Source organism: Ammospiza caudacuta, chromosome 5 (genome assembly GCF_027887145.1).
Source record: "Ammospiza caudacuta isolate bAmmCau1 chromosome 5, bAmmCau1.pri, whole genome shotgun sequence".
NCBI lineage: Eukaryota > Metazoa > Chordata > Aves > Passeriformes > Passerellidae > Ammospiza > Ammospiza caudacuta.
Window position 1 is genome coordinate 25278943 of NC_080597.1, and position 19626 is coordinate 25298568.

General features: G+C 37.8%; 1 protein-coding gene across 5 annotated transcripts in view; it reads left to right on the top strand.

Moving 5' to 3' along the window:
* The window catches only part of CRY1 (cryptochrome circadian regulator 1), a 38806-nt gene that overhangs the window by 9434 nt on the left and 9746 nt on the right, over nt 1-19626 (top strand). For all 5 annotated transcript variants that reach the window (XR_009274753.1, XR_009274754.1, XM_058805008.1 and 2 more), the window contains exons 2-5: nt 12472-12580; nt 16007-16149; nt 17501-17685; nt 19019-19107. Coding sequence is in view for 3 of the 5 variants with exons in the window: in XM_058805008.1 (XP_058660991.1) it covers nt 12472-12580; nt 16007-16149; nt 17501-17685; nt 19019-19107 (526 nt within the window). In the remaining 2 variants the exon portion in view is untranslated. The remainder of the gene's footprint in view (nt 1-12471; nt 12581-16006; nt 16150-17500; nt 17686-19018; nt 19108-19626) is intronic.

Sequence of the window (19626 nt, forward strand, 5' to 3'; positions counted from 1 at the left end):
CAGGTCTTAATGGGAGTGATCAAGCCAAGGATGGCATCTGAATTATTTGTTTTATTTGTGTTGCCTAGGGATAATTCCTGTGACTTCCCTTCATTGCTTTTCAGTAGATGACAGGCTGGGTCTAGTTTACTATGCTTTATCCATGTTTCTCTTTAGAGAGTGTAACTGTTTGCTGTTTACTGCTCTTGCACAGTATTTCCCAAATCCTGTGAATGTTTCCTTAAAGGTCTCTATGAGAGACTTCAATTTTTTTATTTTTTTCTCTAGCATGCTTTTTCATTTGTATGCCCTGGAAACATTTCCTAGTATGCCATAAACATTTCTTCTGTTTATAACAAAGGAAAAAGTTGTAGGTTGCTGTGATATTGACAGTTCTGCTTTAATTGCTTTCTATTTTCCTCTTTTATTTCAAGGCTTTTGTAACCTGAGGAGACCTGTGTAAAAGTAATTTTCACCATATAGTCATTGTGCTTTTCCTTTTACTGGTTGAAATTTTCTTTCCGCAAGCTAGTTGCCAATAAATTTACTGTTGAGGAGTACATTATTTCAGCAGTAGTGTGTTTTTCTTCTAAACCATGAAGAAAATCGTGAGTTTGTGGGGGATAATGTGAATGTTTCTATTTTTACAATTTATAATTTGGCTTTTTGCATTCTTTTGAATATAATTCCACCAACCTCTCTTTTTCAGTCCCAGCATTAAAACATTGTGTTTGTTAAAGCAAAATTCTTCAATGCTGCATTTGCAGCATTTGAAGAAATTCTTACTTCAATTCTTTACTGCTTCCACAGGACACAGCACTATGAAGCTTTCATTTTTGGCATTGGAGGTCACACTTAGAAACAGAAAAGTGTTACTAGTAATTGTGTGCTGCTCTTTCAGCAGCAGCCTCTCCTATTTCTTTTCATAATCCTGCACTTGTTTTCCTTTTATTAGTCTATCTTTATTCTGGAATAAAGTCAGTTTGTCTTCGCAGTTGTTGCTCTATGGCTTGTCAAGTGCAGTGGTAAAGTAAAAATAAATTTTAGGCTTTTTGGGTGTTTTTTTTTTTTACTGTATTGTTTGATGAGTATGGGATTTTTCTGGAACAGTTATGTCATTGTAAGTGGCTTGTTCCCCAATGAAACAATGCAGGAAATTAAAAAAAAATTTTCACTTGCAGTACTATATTGTCACCAGTTGCAGTATTTTTCCTGCTGAACTTAGAAATTTTAAGAACACCTAAGGTAAAGTAAACTTTGGAGAGCCTTTTTGTGTGTTCTTTGTTTTTGAGCTGTATTAGCTGTCAGAAGCTTTGTGTCGACTGGAGTTTTAATTATGGTGTACTACATGGTAATGCCTAGTTTGGAATTTTTCTTTTCTTGGAATGAGTTTTCTTTTGCTTAGAAATGTTTGTCTCTTGTGCTTATCTCTTTAATTTTACCTTGAATGAAAGCTTTTGAACTTGATTGAATACACTGATCAAAAAATACCAAAGTACAAGTCAGTATCATTGATGTTTGAAGTCTTGTAGTCTTATTTCTGCAGAGATAATTATTTCCTTCATTAGTTTAAGAGGTGGTATTTTTTTCTTTGTCATAAGGGAAAATGCTGGTTTTAACAGCAGCAGTAAACAGGGAAGTATGTAATTGTCAGCATTTCTTCCTTTGTGGTACCTTTTGGTCTCCCCCCTCCAGTGCATGCAGGGTTAAATAGGGTTTAAAAACATGTGAGCTTTACCTGCCATTCACCAGGGTTTTTCTTTTATGCAGATTTAATGTTATTTAGACCTGTAATAAAGGATGGTGTCCATTAGCTTGTGCTTGGATGGTGGTACAGGAACAGCCTGTTTGTGCCGAAGTTTAGTGCCAGCTGTTGAGTCTGGCAGGGGACACGCTGTTCACGAGCGCCTGTTCCTTTTCACACCTTCCCCTTCCATTCTTTGTCAGCTCCTCCGGCTCTGAGCGCTGCTGTGGCACTTTGTGAGCTCCGAGCACATACTGGGTTTCATGTAACCTTTGGCCACTGACACTTCTGAGTGCGACACGGAGGAAGAGCAGAACCGACACAATGCTTGTACCTGCTCAAATGAAGCCTTTCTGTGTCCCTGCTAGGAATAAAGTTCAGCTGTGGTACAGGAACCGTCTCTGAGCAGCTCCGTAGGGAAGGAATATTGGGATCTTGCTACAACAGTTACATATAACTGGAAAAGTAGGTCATTGTGGCAGGGAGTAGTCCAAACAGCCGCCCGGTTGCTGCAGCAACGACCTACTTTACGAAACTATTTTTGTTGATTCATATTGAAATGTTCTTCTTGAAAGTGCTATAAGGAAATGATCAGGTTAGGAGATATGTAACAGTGGAAGCTGCAGGCTTTGTGGACGACTCCTGCCCTCCTCCTTCCCCTCGCCCCCTGCCTCTGTGGTCTTGTCCCCTCATGTTGAATATAAGAGGATTAAAGCAAATAAGGTTTCTATTCAGCTGTTCAGGGGAACAGCTTTTTTTTTGTCTGAAGGTTCTGCATAACAATAATGCCTATCATTGGTGATTATGTTTCCAGAATTCAGAGCCTACAAATATTCCCCTGTAAATATTGTCTACAGAAATAACTTTAGAGTTAAAACAAAGCAAACAAACTAGAGAACCACCTTTTTCTTGGAAAAAATCAAATCTTGCTTGAGCACTGGAACAGACTCCCCAGGGAAGTGGTCACAGCACCAAGCCTGACAGAGTTCAAGAAGTATTTGGACACCACTGTCAGGCACATTATATGATTCTTGGGGGTTAAGGACATAGCTGCCACATAGTTGAGGACAAAGTGGAGGTTTTCAGGATTTCTGCAGCTTGATAAACAAATCTGCTGTGCTTCCGTTGTTTTGGGGGGGGTGTAAATTTTTTTTTCTACATCATTATTACTCAAAACCCTGAATATACCTTCAAGTTAACTTTGTGTTCAGCTATAAATGACTATAACTAATTCAGCTATAAATGACTTTGTGTTCAGCTATAAATTTCAGCTTTGAAAGACTGGTTCAGAAAATGTTGGCATTTTGATTCATAATAGTAGCAATGGGAAGTTAAGATAATGCTCAATGTCTGACCACCATAAGGTGAGCACCAGTCAGTTTTAATTAAGATTTCCAGGAATAGCTTCAGGATTTTTTTTTTTCAGTTTTTGAAACTTTCTACCAATTTCTATGTTGTTAAAGGATTTCAGTTTTATCCTTAATTGTCTGCTATTAGTTTAATAGATTTTTTAGATATGGGATGCCAGAGATGATGGAATTCTATGTTAAAGACTTGAAATTTATCCAGTGTACTTGAGAAATATATTTATTTAAGCCAGTGTTTTATTTCTAGGAAACATAAAACTGCAAAATTTTACTATCACTAATTGTAACCTTAAAGAGGTCACTTTAATTTAAGGAGAGGAAGAAGGTTTTATTAATGTAAATTAAGGGCAGTATAAAATCTGTCTTTTAGAATCAGATTGCAAGACTATCTTGTTGGAGTGCTCTTATTGTGCTTGTTCTTTTTAAGTGAGCCTTAGCTGTCATGGACAGCTTAGATTGCTGAAAATAATGTGGCTGAAATATTTTATAGAGGAGGCCAGCTCTTGTTTAATTACATCAAGCCTTAAGAGCTGCTAATTTAAATAAGAGAACTTGGATGCATGAGAATAAGTTGGTTTAAATTTATGTATGACCATGTCTGTACTCTCAAGTAACTCTAATTTTGTAGTTTGCTTCTAGGTAACATTTCCCCAGTTGTTTCCAGTACACTTTGTTTGCTCTTGGTTTTCCTTTATGGATCCAACTAGATTCTCTCTGGAGAGAACAGACATAAACAATTAAAGTCAAATAATAAATACTTTGATTTATCAGATTGGAATTAGGGTATTAGAAAAAAAAATAAACACAGAATATGTACATTGAAGAATAGAAGACACTGAGAGAGAGATTTAGGAAGCTGTGAGCCTGTAAGTCTTCTATCACCAGCAGACTGACCTTTGTAACATGAAGTAATTTGAGATGTTCATTTCAAGTTATATGAGAATAATTTAGGTGAGTAATGGGTGCCCTTTGAATGTGAATTTAAGATCCAGACTTCATAGAAGCTAAATACACCATTTGCTGTATGGCTCACAAAATAGGAACCAACTTCATAGTGCTATTTCATGGAATCACAAAATGGTTGGGGTAGGAAGGAACTTTGGAAATCATCAAGTCCACCTCCCCTGCTAAGGCAGATTCACCCAGAGGAGATTGCACAGGATGTGTCCAAGTGGGTTTTGAATATCTCCAGGGAAAGGGATTGCCACCCCTCTGGAGCTTGTTCTAGTGATCATTCACTCCCACAGTAAAGATGTTTTTCTTCATATTCAGATGGAGCTTCCTGTGTTGTCGTTTGTGCCCATTGTCCCTTATTCTGTCACTGGGCATGGCTGAAAAGAGTCTGGCCCATCCTCTTGACACCATCCTTAAGATATTTGTATGCATTGATAAGATTCCCTCTCAGTCATTTCTTCTCCAGACTACACAGGCTGGTCTCTCTCAGCCTTTGCTCATTAGAGAGATGCTCTAGTCCCCTTATCCACTTTGTAGCCCTCTCCTGGACTTTCTCCAAGAGCTCCTTGTCTTTCTTGAACTGTGCAGCCCAGCATACCCACCCACAACCCTGGACAGATAAGTTCAGACAAGGCCTCACCAATGCAGATCATCTCCCCTGACCTGCTGGCAATGCTCTTCCTAATGCATCTCAGAAAGGCATACTGCTGGCTCCTGGTTTAACCTGTTGTCCACCAGCAATCACAGGTCCTTCTCTGTAGAGCTACTTTCCAGCAAGACAACATTTAGCCTGTACTGGTACTTTCATGCACTTCTGCTGTTCTCCATGACCTTTCAAAGATGATGGAGAGTGGATGATGGTTTAACAATATCTGCCAGCTCCCTCAACACTCATGGGTGCATCTCATTGGGATCTATGGATTTCTGAATGGCAGGCTTGACTGAAGGATGTCTAATCTGATCCTCCTTGACTAAAGGAAAATCTTCATTTTCCTGGGCTTTCTCTGTTGCCTCCATGCTCAGGGATTCCTGGAGTCTGGCTTTAGCAATAAAGACTGAGCAAAGAAAGCATTCAGTAACTGTGCCTTCTCTACATGCTTTGTCACCAGGGCGTCCACTTGATTCAGCAGTGAGCCCATGTTTCCCTAGTCTTCCTTTTGCTACAAGTAGCAAAAGGTAGGAAAGAAGAAGGCTTTCTTGTCGTACTTGACATCCCTTGCTAGATTCCATTCCAAATGGACCGTAGCATTTTTTGTCATATCCCTGTGTAATCTGACAGCATGCCTTTATTTCTCCCAAGTGCTCTGTCCTGTTTTCCATATTCCATAAATGTTCTTCTTGTGTTTCAGCTTTGTCAGAAGCTCCTTGATTATCCATACAGGTCTTCTGATGCTTTTAATTGATTTCTTACTAATAGGGGTGCACTGGTCCTTAGCTTGGGAGAAATGATGCTTGAGTACTAACCAGTGCCCTTGGACGACTCTACCTTCTGGAGATTTAACCCATGGGATTCTTCCCAGTAGGTCCTTGAAGCAGCCAAAAGTAGATCTCCAAAAGTCCAGGGTTATAATCCTGCCTATTACCCTGCTTCCTTCATATTTGGGGGATTATGAATGTCTTTTGAATAGGAGAAAAAAATTGTGTTTCCTTTCTTTGGGGAATGCTAACCTTGAAAAGTTAGTTCAGTTGGAAAGAAATTATTGAGGGATGGTATGTAAGTAAATGCCAGCTTTTTGCCCAGTGTGAGATAGGTTTGATTCAAATGAGTTTGTTGTTCCTAATTGAGCAGTACTGCTTGCTGTGGTTGATGTTCTATTCTCACTCCATATCCGAAACAGTCTTTTTTCCTAAGTGTCAAAGAGGATGCACCCAAAAGGACTCAGCTTGGAGACATTAAATTTTAAACATGGTTTTCTCTTGATTATGGCTCAAAGCCCTTTCTTTCATCTATTTTCAAAGAATTGCCTTTTTTTTTTCCCTGAGGACCTCTTTTACATCTGTACCTGGGCTTGGATGTGTCTTGCATTTGTCGCCCGTCACAACTGTGCTTTGGCTTAAAGATTATAACAGTAATAGATATTAGGGGGAAAAAAGCCAAGAGACACACATCATGGGCAGTGTTTGGGTTTGTTTTTGCAAGTGGATCAGCTGTACTAAGTTATGAAAGATGCTGTAGTTCTGATTTGCTCTCTAAAGGAGCTGTTTTTTCTTCACTGACTTTAGAGCAACCCTGCAGGAGATTAGTTAATTCCCACAGCTACTTCACTTAAATATCTAGAGTTTAGTAACGTGAACTTTTTCCTACTCTTGTGTATAAGCTCAAAGGATAATACCTTTATGAAATGTATTATTGTATACCCCTTTAGGATGTGGAAGTTGGATGTGGGATTCGTTGAAACAATGTGGTACAATAAGGGATGCCTCTGTGACCTTGATTTGGTAACAGAAAAATGCTACTGTGGCTGGCTGCCAAAGGATGCTGTGGAGTGTACATAACACTTAAAGCCTGTCTGAGCTTAATCTTCTTACAGTTTCGTAAGAATATACAGCTTGCACTAAGACACGTTGGTTGGTGACAATCCAGCAGGAAAATATACTGGTAAAATACTAAATATTTGTATAAAGGCACATCAAGTTTGAGATACTTCTCAGTGCCTCATACTCAGTTTTGGTTTTTGATTTGGTATTCGCATTGTGATTCCTGTTCAAATTAGTATGAGGCATATATTTGCCTTATGCTGAAATCTCCTTATAACCTAATCAGGCATATGGCAAAGTATGTGTGAAGGAAAAATGCTCTTTCTCTCTCTCTGAAGACAAATAAAGGGTACATGATTTGTGTGATTAGGGTCTAATGCTGTAATTGATACTCTTGCTAATAAAGTGTGGTTGGTATTAAACAGTGTGTAAATATTCTTTTTTATTGAATCCAGACAGCTCCACTAAACTCTGAAAGATGAAGGAAGAGTATCTGATAGCATTGTTGGAAAAAACAATTGAACAGGGTAGTAAAGCTAGCAGATATTAGGCTGCCTAAGATAATTTTGATAGAGTCTGGGTGGCAGTCAAATACCCATAACAACATGAGTTTCTTCTTTGACTGAGCTTTTCTATTGACGGAAATCAATGGCTTGGTGTGAGGACTAGTGGATAGATAAAAGGTACTTAAAAAGAGAGGTTAAACACAAGTTTGGATTCGTTGCTGGAAGTTGATCACTCATGAGTGAAAAGTATTAAATTTAGGAACAGAACAAGTTTTAGCACTGTTCCTTTACACTCAAATTCTTAAATTTCCTCTCAGAATGAGAAAGGCTAGCTAAATTCCTATATTTTTTGTGTCTCTGCAGTCTAACACTCCCGCTAATGGTCAAATTCAGAATCTGGATTAGTTCAGAAAACTTATTCTTAATGGTTTAGCCCACTAGCATTTTCAGATGTGAATAGCACCTGCAAGAGTAGTCACTGCATTTTAAGTCCCCTCAGTTCCCAGCATCTGCCCTCATCTTGTACTGGCAAGGATGGTTATATGTGATTGTGGTTTCTGGGTGTTCATTACTCCCAAAAATAACCCCAAACAAGATTTAAGGGTAGCCTTAAATAGTGTGTCTATAGGTATCCTTCTTGCAGGTCTCCTCCCTAAATAAAATTGTTACCTTTCTAACAAGCTGCTCCTGACTTCTTCAGTGTATAGTCTTTAATCATGTTACTAGTGCAGAGTTAGGAACATTGTGTAATGTAGTGCTTGCTTTTGCTTATTTTGTTAATGGTTAACTTGTTAACAATTACTTATTGAAGGTTTTGAATAGCTACTTTGATGGTATCAGTTTCTTTCAGTTGCCTGGTAGCTAAAATTATGAGCTGTATTATGCAATTATTGCCAGTTTCTGGCAATTAACTTATATTTTAGACCCCAAGCATACCCTGTTGATTGACAGCAAAGAAGGTTTGTGGCGTTTCTTGAAGTCAACTGCTAAGATTTTATGTGCATGTGTTTTAGAGAATGAAGTCTTCAGTAGCTTTCATGAAAGTTCTGAATATCATAATTAGATGTCTCTGGCAAAATGTGTGTAATGCTCTCTAAGAATGTTGCTTGCAGACAGGGATGCTTTGCATCAGCATCTTACTCATGTTAAAATACGTAGGTCTTTTTTGACTCCCTCTATTATGTCAATGGTGCATGTACCTCACATTGTTTGCTACTGTGAAATTATTAGTGAACATTTCCTTCTGGTTTGACTAAGGGATGTTTGAGATCAGATACAGAAAACTGGGCTGATGCTCAAATCTGATAAAAATTATCTGGGCATCCTTTTTGTGTGTATTAATAAAGATTTTAGCTCATATAATTCATTCAAAGTGCAAAGGAAAGTGCTTTCCCATTGACTAGTAGGTTAAGGGAAATAAGTTAGTTTAGATTGCAGACTCAGAAACGTGGCCTGTTGTTGTAGGAGGAGATTTAAATATCTTCTCATTGCCAGAGTCTGGTATAAAGTATACTAGAGTTTAAGCCTAGTAGCTCTTACTTCATAGCTGCTATGAAGAAACTTTGCCTCTAGACCTCATTTACTGAAAAGAAATACTTTTTATGTGATGGAGGTTTCATATTCATTTTCAGTTCATAGACTAATTTACCATTCCTGTGAAACGAATGTGTTTGTGAGCATTTTGGTGGATCTTTTCAGAGAGGAAGTTCAGGTAATTTTGCATTCAGTTAAAGATGCTGTGCTGCTTCTCTTAAATTTTAGGGGTACTAATGAGAAAAAGAGGAGGTAAAAACTTTGTTTATGACAAGTAGTTGATTTGATTATTTATGTTTCTTGTGTATGTTTTTAAAAGTGATTATTTAAGAAGGTTCATATTTAATTGAATAAGGCTCTTTGCAGGGGAGATTGGACTAGATGACCTTCAAAAGTCCCTTCCAACCCAAACTATTTTGTGATTCTATAAATCTGTGTCAAGGCTTTTATGTTAGTCAACTTCTATTAACACTTTAATAAAAAATACCTTTAGGTGTAGTATAGCATAAATACAGTGGATGAAAACAAAATAAGTGATTAATTAGTTTCATCACATTTTGTGAAAACATATTTGGTTCAACTGAAAGAATCAAATATGCTTACTAAATGACATGCTTCTTCTGAGTAACTGTGAGCTGAGTGTGTGTTCTGGAAGTCAAAAGTATTCCTTTGCATTGCTATTACTCCAGATATTGTAAGGTCGCTAGAATTTGATTTGGTCTGTTATTTTTGAACAATGTGCTTTCCGTGAGTCTTGCAACACAAGCTGTGGTTGGGCTGTTTCTAATTTGTTCTGGTTTTTGTTGAGGTAAAGGGGAGTGGGTGTGTCCTCTGGCCACCCTCCTGCTCTCTTCCTAAATATGTTTAACAGTTTTGAGTCTACACTGTTATTCGTACCTGAAAAAGTTTTATGGAGATTGAAATGCTGGAGTGTGGTGAGAGAAAAGAGAGATAATAGAGAGGATTTGGGGAACCAGCAAATAGAGATTAAACAGTATTAAGGGCAAGTTTAGGGATCTTGGATGTGAATTGGAGACTGGGTCAGTGCATGTTAGCTTCTTGAATAGGATTTTGTTCCAAGCCCAGACTAGAAGTTATATATTGTGATCAGTCGGGTAGGAAAAGAGACTGAGAAAATAGAGAGAACTGAAATGCCAATAGGAAAAAAAAAATCAAGTTTCCTGAAATACAGGAATAGTTATGAATATTTATATGACCAGTTTCTTTCCGTAACCTTTCCCTCTACTCTGTGAGATGAGTTTAGACAACAAAGAAACAAGCCAGTGTAACAAGAAAATTCCAAACAACCAAACCACAAAAAAAAGAAAAAGGCAACAAAAAGCCCTGACCCTCTGGATTATTCTAAAGGTATCCAGAGCAGTATTGCAGTTTGTCTTCCTAGTGATTTGTGAAGTATATGTGAATGCATATGCTCCTTGAAAGTGAGATTCACATGGATAAGGCTAATTATCATTCCAGGTTTAAAAAACCATGTGAAAATGAAGCTGTAATTTTCAGAGTCCAAATAAAATTGACTTTGTCCTAGGGACATGGGGCTCAAGTTCTCTCTGATAGAAGCATATGCTCTCATCTGATTCTTAAAATAACTCCTGCATGGTTTCTAACTAAATTAGCATAGAGAAGTTTCTTCTTCTTTTCTAATTACCACAGAGTTTTTTCAAAACAAAACTGAGCAAAGTGAGAAAAAATAGGCATTTCTGGTTTGTTCCAGTTGTTAAACATCTAAACATGGTTTGCCAGCCAAGAAGTCATTGTATTCTTTTGTGCTGGCTGCTAAGACGCCTGCTCTTACTCTTTCAGGACAAGTGAGCCACACATTGTAGGTATTTAATAGCAGCCAGGGGAGGTTTGTCCCAGCCTTTTAGATACTATTTTTGATAAGTTTTTTCCCCATGTAAAGGTGGAAGCAATGTGTAATAGGTAGGCATCACTTACATATTGCTAAATACTTAGAAAATGGATATTAGCAGGTTTACAGCAATCATGTATGCTATGTCCCTCCTGGAAGGCGCAGCATTTTCATTGTATCTGGTTAGCTTTTAGGATTTGTCTTCAAAATCTAGGGGCAAATGAACTCCTGATTTTAGTAAGCCTGGTTGCTCAGTGCCTTTGTCCTCATAACATGCTGGGCACTGGCAGAGCTGCTCCTGCCCTTCCATAGTAGCTGTGCCCCTTCTCAGCAGGTGCAGTCTCCAGCTGTCCTGGCACTGCTGCTCCTGCCTTGCTCTCAGGCAGTGGCTCCGGAGGTGTTATCGCTGTGGCCTTGCCACCTGCACAGTGTCATTACAGCAGGGTTTCTCAGGAGTAATGGACTGCAATGTGGGAATTGCCTCTTTTTCCCCCTGTGGCTTATGGCAGGGGATGCAATAATGTGTGAGCACAGAAATTAATGGCCAGCAGGCGCTGACTCAGCAGTTGCCCTGATCAGTATGTGCTCTGCTGAGTGCCAGCCGCACTGTAAGGAGTTACTGAGAGGGCCTGAGCAGCTCCTGGTGAAATGTATGTTGTTAGTACAGAATTACAGAATTGTTGGGGTGGGAGGGGACATCTGGAGATCACCTAGTCCAACTGTCCCTGCTAAAGCAGGTTCACCTGGAGCAGGTTGCACAGGATCTTGTCCAGATGGGCTTTGAATATATCCAGGAAAGAAGACTGCAACCTCTCTCTGGGCAGCCTGTTTCAGTTTTCTGTTACCCACAAAATCTTTCTCCTTATATTCAGATGCAGTTTCCGGTTTAATTTTGTGCCCGTTGCCCCTTGTCTTATTGCCGAGCGTTGCTGAAAAGAGTCTCGCGCCATCCTCCTGACACTGCATTTAAGATATCTGTATGAATTGATAAAATCCCCTCTAAGTAATCTGCTCCAGACTACACAAGACCAACTCTCTTAGTCTTTCCTTGTAAGAAGGATGCTGCAGTCTCCTCACCATCTTTGTAGCCCTCCTCCAGACCCTCCCCAGTAGTTTCTGGTCTTTCTTGGGCTAGGGAGCCCAGAATTGAACTCAACACTCCAGATGTGGCCTCACCAGGGCAGAGTAAAGGGAGAGGATCACCTCCCCTTAACCTGCTGATCACATGAAAAATATTAGGAGCCACTTGTTAGACTGAAGAGAGTCCAGGGGAAGGGCACTCATCTCAGGACCTCTAGCACTTTTCTTTCCAGCTGGATGTAAGGTAGAGTTCTCTTTTTTTCCTCTTTCCTATTGTTTTTATTTCTTCCCCAAACCACTTTCACCATTGGAGTTATTATATCTATGAATAAATTTTTGTGCATGTGAATGTCTCAACATTTTTTATGTGACTGCCTGTTTCACTTGAATACTTGCAGGTCTGCAGCACCCCATTCTCCTTTTTTTTTTTTTTTTTTTTTTTACAGCCAAGATGAATATGTTATATAGAGGGCTGTTTCTATAAATGAAGGGCAGAGGGATAGTCATGACTGTGTACTCCTGGTATGCTGTTTCTAGTCACAGTTCAGTGTTGTAAGAAGGGCTTGGGTTAAGTTTAGTAGCAGTGTGCTAACTACCTCTTTGTTGGATTTTTTTCTGTAGTATAGGAGTTTTTCTGTCTTTAGAATAGCAAGAGACTTGTAGTTTTAGTTGAGACTAGGGTATGTTTTAGTCCATTCCATATCTGAATAACATTGAGGGGAAAACTGAAATGACAATGTAGTTTGGTTTTATGAATTATGTATTGTGGAAGATATTACATGGTGTCATACCACTGTAAGTCACATGTAATTAGGATGTGAACATGCATACAACACTAAAATATGTACAAAGTGCTCAAGGTCTGATAATTGTTATTGATTATTCTTCTTAGTTACCTTTTTCTATTGTAAGATTGTCTGGTTTGCCTCAGAAAATAAATGTTTTTCTAAATTCTTGCAGATTCCTGCTTCAGTGTCTTGAGGATCTTGATGCCAATTTGCGGAAACTGAATTCACGTCTGTTTGTTATCCGTGGACAGCCAGCAGATGTTTTCCCCAGGCTTTTTAAGGTAAATGCCACCTTGCAGTTGTTGTTTTTATCCACAAATATGACCAACAAACTAAATATAGCTAGGAATATTTCTTGTACTGTTTCATTCAGTACAAGAATGTTGTAAGTTATTAATGCAAATACTGGTCTATTCTTTTTCTCATTGAAGTTATTTGTATTAGTTTTGAATTCTTCCTCTCTAATGTGCATTTCACCAAGTGAGCTGAGTTGCTTTTAGATGTTACTGGTTTTTGTTTCTTTCTCTCAAGAAAAAGAATTGATTTCAAATGTTGTGCTAAGTGTAGGTACTGTATATTACTACATTTTCTTTTACAGGTTCACTTTGTAGTACTGAAATAAAATTTTGTGCACATGAGTCCATGTTCCAAGCCTGACCTGTAAAAGCAATGTTTTATTTAGGCCAAACATCTGCTGTGATTGCTTTTTGACCATAAAAGGTGATTTAATAAGCTTTTCTCTAGTAGTAAGATTGTTAAAAGCACAGTGTAACTAAAAAGCATTTTCTAGTCAAAGAAGGCTCTTGTGCAAAGGGGTTTTACTGTAAGAATTAAAGCTGTGAGTGATTACTGCTGATAGTAATATGTTGTCTATGGATAATAGTGTATTTAAGGTTGTAATACTATATTAGTATTGTAAAAATAAACACTTGGCAAATAGATATGAAGAGTTTTTTCAGAATGATTGAATTGAGGTGACTGAAACAAATGAGATTGCGGATGGAGGATGGTAAACGGAAATATCCATTTTTCCAAAGAGGTTGTATGTTCATTATTTTTATTCCTTTTATTTTTATTTATTGTCTTCAACACCAACCTGAGAACTCAAACCACATTTCCATCTTCATTATTGTGATTTTGTTGTGAAATGCTAACTGGGTGATACTTCTACTGGTCTTTCCTTGATTTCCCCTCAGTGAAGACTTTCCTGGAGGAGTACTGTGGCATTAGCTGCTGCTTGCAACCCCTCAGATCTTCAAGGTTATTGTATTTGTCAGCCACACTTAGTTCGGTTACGTTTAAGTAGGAAGGTCTTCCCATTGTGTGTTGCCTTCTGGATTTGAGCAACCTGTGGCAAGTCTTAAATACTTTAATGACAACTTTGACAGCTCCTGTTTTAGATTTTGCTGCTAGGATGATCTTTCTATGCCTGGCAGCTTTGAATTTCCACATTTTTTGAATGTTAATTTTAGTGCTGAGAAGAAAATTAAAATAACTTGTAAGATAGATAGCATACAGCAATCAAAAAAGAACATTCACATCTGTCTGTGTCTTCTGGTTCCTCAAGTTAGTGTCTTCATCATATATTGGTTCACTGAGGGACTTTTCAGGACATCCTCTATGCTCAAACAAGTTACTGAAGCTCTTGAGGATTTCTTCACTTTTGAGTGAAGTTGACCTGGAACATGCATCTATGTCTTATAATTATATCTCACAACTTCTTTTGCCAGAGCAGTAGCTGTACATCAGACACTTACAGTGCAGTGAAGGGCTTATAACACTGAACAAGGCTTTTCAGATCATCCCTATTAAATCTCAGAGGTGAGCAATGATTCTGACCCTGAAGAATGAACACATGTGGAAAAGATAAGTTCAGTTAAGTTTGGAAAAATAACTTCAGTTGAGTCATTAACTTAGGATAGGAGATAGTGGAACTTCCGTAGAGCCCTGTCAGGTGTCAGGAGCCCTATGACAGGTGCCAGCATCTGTGGATTTCCTGGTAATGAACATATCAACCGCTGTTTCTTGGTAAGGCTTTCCTTTTCACAGTCTGAACAATACCTTCAAAAGGCAGAACACTGATCTATCTTTATCCTTACAAAAGTCCTCAAACACCTTTAGCCTCTTTCATTTCATTTAAGTTTTGGCTTGTTCTTGCCTCATTCTCTTCAATTTGTCCTGTTCTGCTAGCTAGCTAGCTAGCTAGCTAGCTAGCTAGCTAGCTATCTATCTATCTATCTATCTATCTATCTATCTATCTATCTATCTATCTCAATTCTGTTTTCTTTACTGGGCTTGGCTCAGTAAAGAAAATAGAATTGAAACCATCACTGATTTTTTAAATACATCAGTGTTGTTAAAACGATTCAGCAGTATGACTGTGTGCAAAATTACCCGTGTCTCTGATTCTTCTAATTGCCTGGCTCATGCTGATGTGATCTGGGTGTATTCACGTTACACAGCAGTTGTCTCAGAGTTTCTTGACTTCCCTAGGGACTTGACTCTGTGTCTTGGACACTCTTTTTTATGGACTTTGCAAATTGAGAGAGGAAAGAAGAGTTTAGAAAAGTATCTGCTGCAACTCATCAGACAGTGGTTTTATGTTACGGAGCATTATCAAATGGGAAGTAAATGTTATGTGATGGCATAGGAAGTTGGACTGCTGGCCTTGAGGATTCAAGGCCTGCTGGGTTAGTCTTGGCAGACTTAATGACGGTGGGATCCCAGCCTGGTTTCAAAGAGCAAGCACTCCTTGGAATCATCTATACTCAGGGCTGGGCTTCATGTAGAAGAGAGCTGGAGTTCGGAAGTGAAATTGCACCCTAGGTGATTAGCATTGCGTGCCCTTGTCTCTGATGTAAATCCAATTCTCTGAAATACTATGGTGTGTTAAATCAAGTCATTAAGATTCTGGGGGTTTAGAAAGGTATTTGATTGGCGTGATGGCTTCCTAGGATCATCTTGTGCATACGTCACCTTTCCAATTCCCTACTGTCTCAGAAGCCTTAGCCATTATTGATCCCTTTGTTCCCTTCATTTTCCTCACCTGTGACTGTTGTCGCAGCATCTGTGACATAAAGAATATTAGACTTCAAGGCATAAGGCATTCTCTTTGTAGAAGACAGCCTTTTTTATTTTTTTTATTTTTTTTTTTAATTGAGAATTTGAAGATTGTCTTGAGTGAGGAGAAGGGATTTGGAAAAGGTAAAGAAAGTGTTTGGTGATAGGGCGGGGCAATATTTCCAACCCCTCCCTTCAAACTTCAGTTCTGCTGTTAAAGCTGACAGGCATATGTAAAAAGCTTTTGTGTAGAGCAAGGTACTGCTATTGATCCATGTTCAGAAGACAGCCTTTGTAATCTTCCTCTTCTGTTGAGTCTTTTACAGTATGTGGATCCTAAAGTTAGAGATGAGTTTTCAAAATTTGCATGAAAATTGTTCGTTACACGTTGCATTGCTGAGCACCCACAGTAATAAGACAGATGGAGGTTTTTTTATGCTTGATAGCTACTTAGATGCCAAAAAGTTGGACTTTATTTTTGTTATTCTGGGTGCCTAATATATTTTGGATCTTTCTCTATCTCTGATAACTATCCACAGGTAATAGCTGACTTTCCATTCTGCCCCTGTCCTTCCAGTTCCCCTTTCCCTGACCCTCCATCATGCAGCTGAGTTTCTAAAGGACCACACTTTTGGTTTGTGTTGTAGGAATGGAACATTGCAAAACTTTCTATTGAATATGATTCTGAACCATTTGGGAAGGAAAGAGATGCAGCTATCAAGAAGCTGGCTAGTGAAGCTGGAGTGGAGGTCATTGTTCGGATTTCACATACATTGTATGACCTGGACAAGTAAGTTACCATTTTCCTTGGATTTTAAAAAAGGAGGGAAAAAAACCCTTGGAATTTTATGTAGTATTTATTTATATATTGTGGGCTACTTTCCGCACCAAACAGTTCATAGTTAGGAAAACTACAAATTTTGTTTTATGTTACACTTTTATCCATCCATAAACTCAAAAAAAAAAAAAAAGTAACTGAATGTGAAATGTAGTTTTAATTTGGAGTTCTTTTTAAAATAATGTTTATGTTAATTAGCTGTCATTTATAATTAAGTTATTCAAACATATCTGTAGCTTCCCCCAAATAACATTCAGTTTTGTTTAGTTGCTTTGTTTGTTTTGTCTTTATTTCACTTTTTGTACACAAGTTATGAGAAAGTCCCTTTTTTTTAAGAACTGTTTCCCACCAATTATCTATTCAATAAGTAATTGGGGATTGTTTGCTATTCCTGTGTTGCCTTATTTAATGTCTTGTTATATTTTTCCACAGATCTGTTTAATGGATTGGTGTTAATTCCCTATTATAGAAACATTATCCACAAACTAGTTACAAGTATAACTTGTCTTAACATTAGGTGATTTATTGTGGTAGCTGCCCATTTTATTCTCTTACAAGCTGATGTATAAGAGACTATTAGACATATGGGAGGGCAATGAAATTGGAAGTATTTAACTTTTTGAAACCAATAGCTGACTTTTTTAAATCTCAAATTGGAAATTCTTTTTTCCCCCTCCCACCCAAACACCCTGCTAAATAAGCATTTGGTTCCATCTATCACTTTGTAAATTTTTCTTTGAAGTTTTCCTTTTTTCTAAGACCTCAGATGTATTTAAAATGGCAATGCAAAACACAACACTTTAGGCAGTGGTTTTTAGGCAGTCAGTGTGTTTAAGCTACATGTTAATTTCCCCCCATATTAAGACAGTTTTAATATTGACTACTGTTCTCAATATCAGAAGGGGAAAGTGAATTTCTTTGAATGTAGATAGCGTGGCCTTGTACGTGACTTGGATATTTCTGCACGTAGCTAGAATCTCTATCTGCTTTACTGATCTGTTCTTTGCTTTGAGCTGTCCATGTTCATTATTTCCTTGTTCATGAGGGAATTTCTATAACCCAGGAATGAAGAAAATTGACTTGCTTAAAAACAGTTAGTTTATATGTCTCCCTAGTGGGGAAGGAAGGATGGTATATTTAAAGTTCTAGCTGTCTGGATTACCATGTATATTTGGGATTCTAGGTAAGCTGGGGGAAGGTAAGAAGATACTTCTGTGTATGTATAGGTATGTATATTTTATAAGAAAAACTGTTAAATACTATCGTCTGACGTACTTCTTTTCTGTTTTTCTTTTTAATATAGAATAATAGAATTAAATGGAGGACAGCCTCCTCTTACTTACAAGCGATTTCAGACCCTAATTAGTAGAATGGAACCCCTGGAGATGCCTGTGGAGACTATAACCCCAGAAGTAATGAAAAAATGTACTACTCCAGTTTCTGATGACCATGATGAGAAATATGGTGTGCCATCACTTGAAGAGCTGGGTATGTTCTGAGATTGCTTTGGCATTTTGAAACAAGATGTAATCTACCATTGAAAGCACAATACTTAAAACAACAAGTGAGGTCCTGCTACTGGGTAATTGTTAACCTGATGCAATTATGACATACAAAAAGAACAAAAAAAGATAACCAACTCTGTAAATTTTGGTTGGCTTATGGTAAATAACAGGTCAGGTCAAACTATACCAAGTACTGTTTGGCTTCTTGTAATACAGCATAGCCATTTTCTTGGGGTACCAAATAATCATTAAGCTACTAATTAATAGTCTTTAATGCTTCATTTTGTATTAAATACACTTTGTATCTTTGTGCTTCAGGTCATTTATCTGTCATTTAACAAATTATTTCTAAAAAACCCGGCCTCTTTTCTTGATATACTGAAAAAACATATTAATAAGACAATTAATTACTTTAGAAGGTTCTGCGGGGAAAAAAGTCTTACATTTCTATAAATGTAATTTTAAGGAATAGTATCAGCTGCTGTCCTGTGAAGCTTCTTATCTCTTTCCTGTTTCCCCACACATCCCAGAATACAGGCAAATGTGCTATGCCCTCCAAATGGCTAACAGAAGGGTCTGGACAGGTTTGGTTAACCTGCTACTGCCCTGTCTAGGCCATTCAAACTCTTACAAAGCAGACCTTGGTTTTTGAAGCCTTTATAAGAAGCAGTGATCTCACTATGCAGTGGTTAAACTATAGGCAGACATGTTCTCCCACGCATCTGGTGAGCAATCTTGGGGCAGGTGGGAGAGGGTGGAAAAAATCTGATTACCTTCTTTTTATCTTTCTTTTGTGGCTCAAGTACATGTTTATCATCAAATTTACAATCTCTGTTATTGAAATTGAGGTCAGTGATATCTAGGAATGTTCTGAAGATGGCACTCATGCTTTTACCTTGGTGGAAAAGTTTTAGACATTTTGGAAATGACAAAAGCAATCGTTGCTTCTTAATAGTAATTAAAAAAAAAAAAAAGTTATGGTTTTAGGATAGCCTGCATATTGCAGATTTGGAAAATCTGAGGGGTCACTTCATGTAAAAAAAACAAACAAACCAGAAGAATTGGGACTGAAGTAAGACCATTTGTGATGTATATTGATGTAAATATAAAAGGAAAAATTTGAGTTTTGCTGCAAGTTAGAGGTATTGGATGTGCTTCAAGACAAATTGGTTGCATACTGTTTTAAAACAGACTTTTTCAGGTGTCCAATTTAGGGTTTTTCTAAGGATGCAGTAGTCAGGTATCAATATGCTATAATTTTGTTGCCTTACAGTATAAGCAAACAAGCAATTTCCTTTATTCAATTTGTCTTTCAGGTTTTGACACAGATGGTCTGCCTTCTGCAGTATGGCCAGGAGGAGAAACTGAAGCTCTCACACGCTTAGAAAGACATTTAGAACGAAAGGTATGTTTCAGATTGCTGCAAGCCTGACATATCTGGGAAACATAGTTACTCTTTGCTATGAAACCTAAAGGGATTTGGGCAAGTTGTGTTACAGAAAAAATCAAACCCACAAACTTTAACTCAAATCCTCAATGATATAAATCAATAGTTTGTTTTTTAAAGATGATAGTAAATTATCTTTGAAATGAATTTTAGAAACAGTCTGTTTTACTCTTCTATACTATAAAAAATTAAATTTATTTTGGAAGTAATTTTATTTTTAAAAAACCATACATTTTATAACTTTGAAGGGGAATTCTTCTGACAACTAATGTATTGCTAGTTGTCTAGGTTTCCAGTGCATTTAAAAGAAAGGCACAGATAGCTCTGGAAGACAGTCCATGCCTTCTGCATTGAGTTGAATTACCTTCTAGAGGTTCTGCTGATTCAAAAGGAACGCCTGTATATTGTAGGTGACCTGACCATCTGTCCACTGTTTGGATTCAGTTACAGACAGTGTGTGATTTCTCCCTTTCTAAC